This window comes from Lottia gigantea, assembly GCF_000327385.1.
Source record: "Lottia gigantea unplaced genomic scaffold LOTGIsca_147, whole genome shotgun sequence".
Taxonomy (NCBI): domain Eukaryota; kingdom Metazoa; phylum Mollusca; class Gastropoda; family Lottiidae; genus Lottia; species Lottia gigantea.
The window spans coordinates 114,115-120,900 of record NW_008707746.1 but is presented as its reverse complement, the minus strand read 5'-3'; the positions used below and the strand labels follow the sequence as shown (position 1 = coordinate 120,900).

General features: G+C 34.1%; 1 protein-coding gene across 1 annotated transcript in view; it reads left to right on the top strand.

Moving 5' to 3' along the window:
* The window catches only part of LOTGIDRAFT_140419 (hypothetical protein), a gene marked incomplete at both ends in the record, with an annotated part of 59,361 nt that overhangs the window by 17,548 nt on the left and 35,027 nt on the right, over positions 1 to 6,786 (top strand). The window contains 7 exons of the mRNA XM_009050211.1: positions 90 to 189; positions 938 to 1,033; positions 1,697 to 1,840; positions 2,475 to 2,783; positions 4,418 to 4,650; positions 5,236 to 5,402; positions 6,049 to 6,224. Coding sequence (XP_009048459.1) covers positions 90 to 189; positions 938 to 1,033; positions 1,697 to 1,840; positions 2,475 to 2,783; positions 4,418 to 4,650; positions 5,236 to 5,402; positions 6,049 to 6,224 — 1,225 coding nt within the window. The remainder of the gene's footprint in view (positions 1 to 89; positions 190 to 937; positions 1,034 to 1,696; positions 1,841 to 2,474; positions 2,784 to 4,417; positions 4,651 to 5,235; positions 5,403 to 6,048; positions 6,225 to 6,786) is intronic.

The window sequence follows — 6,786 nt, the reverse complement described above, 5'->3', positions numbered from 1 at the left end:
TAAGGCAACAATCAGACATTTTTATTTATTTTGTATGGCCTAATTGTTTGGACAAGTGTTTATCAATGAATTAAAATTATTTTTTGTAGCCATCTTGTTGTACGTCATTATAAAGTATACTATCCTGTCCGACACCATTTGATACAACACATGGTCAACTCATTACAACGCTTGGGTTTTTCAACTACGGTAAGCTGAACATTTTTCATTGTTTCAAAACCTTGCATGAACTGAGAGCCACTGGACTGGCCACCCTACCGTCATTACTCAGTGAGCAGAGGTACCGAGTAATATCAGATGAGGTTATTGTCATTATGCTTTATTGTAGGGCATATTTTAACTTTAGACTGACTCTCTATTGTACAGATGGGAGCCGCAGTGGCTCAGTGAGTTAGACGCTCTTGCTAACCTGAAGGTCCAGGGTTTAATCCCGGCATAAGTCGAGATAATACCTTTGTATTTTTCATCCCAGTTTCCCTCTGTCAGTGATGCAGGTACGAGGGGCTGACATGGAAAAAGTGTCTAGTCGTTCGGATGGGACAATAAACCGAGGCCCCATGTACTACAGGCTGGGCACTTTAAAGATCCCTCAACAGTTGGAAATCGAAAAAGAGCAGACTAATGCCTCTGTCCTGACAAAATTTCCCTCATTGCACCCTGCATGGCATTGCTCGTCTTCATTAGCCCACATGGTGCAGAAAAGTAGGACGTAAAACTCCATTCATTTCATTTCATTTCTATTGTACAGATTGGGGAATCAGATTTTTGTTTGTGTTCAAATTCACCTTAGCACTAACAAAATGATAATCCTATCTGACTGAAACTTGCTTCTACCCACTTAACCTAGAGTTATTGAATGCAACTTAAAAACAGCAAGATATTTGGTGGAGAAGCTTCCAGATAATGTGTAGTTATTCCATTAATGTTTTAATTTCAGTCCTCTATTGAATATCGTAAGTTAGCTGTGGATTTAGCTGAAGTTATTATAAAATGGGAACTACAGAGGATTAAAGAAGAACAAGAAACAAATGAGGTATAATTCGTTTTAACTCATTTAAGGGATACATTAGTATATATTTGTTTTACCAGTTGAAAGAGCCCAATTAAACATTTTTATATCAGCATTTAAAGATGGGTTCCCTTATTTTCATTTATGAAAATGAAAATGCTAATACTTATATGAATAGAAAGTAGAGGTGTTCTAATGACTTGGAAAAATACCAGTTTGTCTCACATGTCCATAATTAGTTCATAATTAGCCAAATTAGAAGAAAATTACCAGCAGTGACCGATCAAGAAAGGTCAAAAAGTCTTTTTTTGTTTATCCAGACTGTACATACATGGACATTTATGATTGGTTAAAACGGTTAATCATATGCAATAAGAACATAAATAATGATAATTCATTAGAAACACCAATTAATCAAACAGTTTGCTTAATTTGACCCTAAAAATCAAGGAAACCCATCTTTAAGTCTCTTGTCTAGTTCCCAAAATAAACCAAAATTATTTTGCAAGTTTTAACTTTTTTTGGGCAAAGTTATAAAATTTACAATTTCAAGTTATAGAAATAAGAAAGACATTTGTTGTATTAATGTTTGTTTTATTATTTTGTATTTTGTATGTTGTATTTATGTTTGTTGTATTATTTGTATTGTATTTATGTTTGTTGTATTATTTGTGTTGTATTTTGTAGACGGGTGATATTGATGTGACACAAACAGTGATAATCAACCAATCAGTTAAACGTACAGCATCAGTAGATTCACCACAGGATCCTAAACGAGCACGTCATACATCTGGTATAGCTGACAGTCCTCATGTAAGATATCTCTTTAGAGTCACACGCATGAAGTTCTCTTTTTGAAAATTGACATTTCCAAATACAGCTATTTTGATAGGGAAACTCTGAGTAACTACATGATTCAAGCTCTGTTGCATTATTTCTATATCGCTCTACAATTGTATTGAGCACTATTTTAACAGTGAAAATATTTTATTATTGTATCATACCATATCATACCACTTACCATCATCATATCAATATCATACCAATATCATACCAATTACCATCATCATACCAATTACTAATATCATACCAATTACCATCATCACACCAATTACATCATCATACCAATATCATACCAATTACCATCATCATATCAATATCATACCAATTACCATCATAATACCAATATCATACCAATTACCATCATCATACCAATATCATACCAATTACCATCATCCTATCAATATCATACCAATTACCATCATCATACCAATTACCATCAGCATACCAATTACCATTATCATACCAATATCATACCAATTACCATTATAATACCAATGACCATTACCATTATCATACCAATTACCATCATTATACCAATTACCATCATTATACCAATATCATACCAATTACCAATATCATATATAAAAACTTATTAACTAAATATAACAATATTTATTTGTAGAGTCAACGTTCATCTTCAGATTTGAATAAACCAATAGATAAAATATATTGTGATGGCGTGGTCAATTTCTTACTGCGTATAGCTTGTCAAGTCAACGAGGCCTCCGTGACTATAGGTTCGGCTGGTGAATTGTTATCCAAGAGGTGTATACAATATCTGAAAAATGTTTTACGCCCGGAAGTCTGGCCTAACGTGGATCTAAAATTGAATTGGTTCGACAAATTGTTAACCACTGTAGAAAATCAACAACCTAATTTCGCCAATATTTGTACAGCTTTGGAACTATTAACTTTTCTACTCTCTATATTGGTAAGTTTTTGTTATATTTCTATAGTTGTGTGTCCCAGATAAAAATGATTTTTATACGCCCACATGAAATGGGGGGCGTATATTGTCGTCACCCATATCCGTCGGTCGCGTCTGTCCACAATTGCTCGTAAAGACCCTACAAGACACAATTCTTGAGGGATTTTGATGAAACTTGGTGTGAGTGTTGGTAATCACCCAAGGATGAACCCTATTGAAAATCAGAAGAATCGAAAAATATTTAGTATGAGTTGCTGCCCTTGTTCTTGAAAACGCTTTCAAATTTAGCTCTTAAAGACTAAAAGGCATGATTCTTGCTAAATTTTGACAAAACTTGGTTTTATTATTGGCTGAAGATTGAATATTTGCCTTCTAGAGATTTTATGAGCTAAAAATTGAACACGTTTTCAAGAACAAGGGCAATAACTCATACTCAATATTATTCAGTATAGCCCTAAAGAGTTCAAAAGAAATGTATGACTGAAGATTGAATATTTCATACTGGTGATTGTTACTGCACTGCTAAATATTTTTATTCAAAATCAAAGCTGCTAGTGGGCATATATTATCTTGCCTGGCAAGCTATCTTACTACAAGCAAATAAGTATAAAAGAAAATTTTAAAAAATTGTTACAGATTTGAGGAGTGTTTGTAGCACTGCATTGGAATCTTGACAAATATTGGTTTAGGGCCCCATTTCTCCAAAAATCCTACGATCGAGATGTTAAACTTAGCATGTGCAAAACCGACTTAGTAGCCGATGACAAATTGGCTATGGAAGGTGAGGCAACAAGAAAATCGAAGTGTACGAAAAATCAAGAAGGTTTTTTCGTCAAAGAGGTTTGCCTACTGAAAATATATCTCTGGTAAAAGTGAAATCTTCATCCTCAATAAAACTAAATTTTAGAATAAAGCCATAGAAAGTAGTCTGTAAGCCTATTTTGGCAAGACCGTTTTCAAAGGGACGATTTTTACGGACGAGGCGAAATTGTTCTTTGCAATTCAAAGCGCTCGGAAATTTTGATTTCCACAGTCAATGAAACATAATGATGAGGTTATCACTGTTTTGACATCATTTCTGAAGCAAAAAAAATGGCGGCTTTCAATTGAGATGAAGATGAAAAATCGAGAAGGTGGTCAGTGCCACTTGACAATTTCCTGGTCAGTCAAACACCTCAGGGATCAAATCTGATGTCGAATTTTCCTATTTTCCCATTAAATACAGTTATTTATTGTGAAAAATGACTATTTGGTTCTACCATCTGATAGTTACGACAGCTTTGACCACTCGTAAGTTTACACCAGAATTAGTTGTAAACTTTTGATAAATTTGATCCTACGATTTTTTGAGAAACGCCAGTGGTGGAGCCAAAGGGGGGGCAGAGGGGCGGCCGCCCCCCCCTTGCAGCCCCGAAAGCAAGTTTTTCGGCCAAAAATCTCATAACTAGGTTTCAGATTCGGGCAATCTCAGATATCTCGCCCCCTCTTGAACGTAAACCTGGCTCTGCCACTGAGAAACGCCATTTTTTGTGAAACACCATTTTTTGAGAAACGGGCCTTGATCTCTATCCACACGAGATTTTGTTGCAATGTAAGTCTTATCTTTTAATTATATTTTATTCGATGTGATATTTCAGAAAAAAGAAACCATATTATCAAGTTTTAAACCATTACAAAGAGGAATAGCAGCCTGTATGACCTGTCCTAATTCTAAAGTGATTCGTGCTGTACATAGTTTACTTTCACGTCTGATGAGTCATTTCCCTACCGAGCCAGTCACATCTAATGTAGCTTCCAAATATGATGAACTGGAATGTTTATATGGTTGTGTATGTAAGGTGGTGTACGAAGGGTTAACTAATTATGAAAAGTAAGTTCATTGTCTACCGTATATTTCCGAATATAATGCACAAGCGTGTATAATGCGCACCCCTTCCTCACCCCATCAAAATCTGGGAAAAATCCATTTACTCGTATATAATGCGCACCCTTTGTTGACGAAAATTTTAGGTTGGAGATGGCATAACGCAGACACCAAAATAGTGAGTGATAACACGGCATATCCAATTATTTTATTATAATTTTTTTTCTTCTATTTTTTCATGTTTTCGCCGGTAAATCCGTTATTTTTTACATGTGAATTGTACCCATTTACATCTGAGTTGACAAGAATAATGGTGTATGAAATTCTGGAGACTTTTGATAAGTCATCCTTCCTCATTATTCCAGTCAACCCAGCTGTAAATGGGTACAAATTATGATCAATACCAAAAGATTAGAACACGGATAAGTTGATAAAGATCTGCTCAAGAACTGCGTCGTTTCCCTTTTCAAACATTGGCAATCTATTCTCATTCAAAGAGACTCATAATCTGACAAATCTATGTCAAACAGGTCTAGTTCTTTTTTTTTTTCTTTTTTCGTTTTGAAAAAACAAACTTGAATTTTATTTTAGACAGTCCAGTGGTCTACCATCACAGTTATTCAGTACATTGATGATATTGAAAGCTGCCTGCCTGCATAACCAGTGTTACATTGATAGATTGATCACTACTTTTATGAAAGTTCTTCACAAAATGGCCAGAGAACATTTAACTCCATCTACTCCAGAAACAAGTCCCGGTAAATATTATATTATATTATATATTTTCACTCCTTCATTCAGAAATGATATCAATATGCATGCAGAAACTGCAGCCATTTAGATGACTAGGTTATTAAAGATGGATTTCCTTATTTTTTTAGTGACAAATTAAGCAAACTATTTGATTAATTGGTGTTTCTAATGAATTATCATATATTCTTAATCATATCATCATGTTCTTATTGCATATAATTAAGAGTTTTAACCAATCATAAATGTCCATGTATTTGCAGTCTGGATAAACAAAAAAGACTTTTTGACCTTTCTTGATCAGTCACTCATTGGAATTTTGCTGGTAATTCTCTTATAATTTATCTAATTATGAATTAATTATGGACATGTGAGACAAACAGGTATTTTTCCAAGTCGTTAGAACACCTCAATTTTCTATTCATATAAATATTAGCATTTTCATTTTTATAAATGAAAATAAGGGAACCCATCTTTAAAAGACAGTAGTAGCTGTTTGTTTTTTTTCTCTTATATCATAATATTAATTCAGATACAAATGTAGCATCAGGAATAAATAACGGACCTGCTACAGTTAGTAGTAGTGGTAGTTTTGTAGTATGTGTTTACCTGTGATAGATAACAACTGTTTTGTTGGATGTCTTACAGCTGTAGCCAGTGAACTGTTGATACTAAGTTTAGATTTAGTGAAGAATCGTGTTGGTGTTATGAGTATTGAAATGAGGAAGAGTTTCATTGGTCAGATATTGGTTGGTCTGATTGAAAAAACACCAGATGCTAAAGTTGTCAAAGCTATTACCAAAATGGTGGAAGATTGGATCAAAATTAAGGTATGTAAAATATGATTCAATTGCTTGTTGATTAGGGCTGCAATGATTCACCGTTTAATCGATGAACCGCGATTCGTTCCTTCTCATCGATTCATTGCGGAAGAAAGAAATAATCGCGATACATCGGCCCGATTCTCATAAATATAATTAACTCCCTTTAATGACTAATAGCACGGAATCCTCGCGTCTTTTAGAAATTGTTGTTGTTAAAAAATTGCTTTTCACGTATTAATTTGTCTTCAGCATTTTTAATTTTTGTTATAAACGATGAAAAGAGAACATATTAATATGCCAAGTGGAAGATAAACGCATATGATCTGATATAAACTTTTTCTTTTTCCAACGTAATATGTATAATATAAAATTCCATTCGATACAACACTCTTGGAAATTAGATTCTTCAGCTCAAGACGTTTTTATAAAACCAAAATATATATGATCGCCACTTTAGGAATGGTTGCAGCCCTATTGTTGATATATTTCAACTGGTGGCATCCTAGAGAATATGACCAGTCGCTGGATTAAGTGGACTTGAGAGCACAGTTCAAAAATCATAGATTAA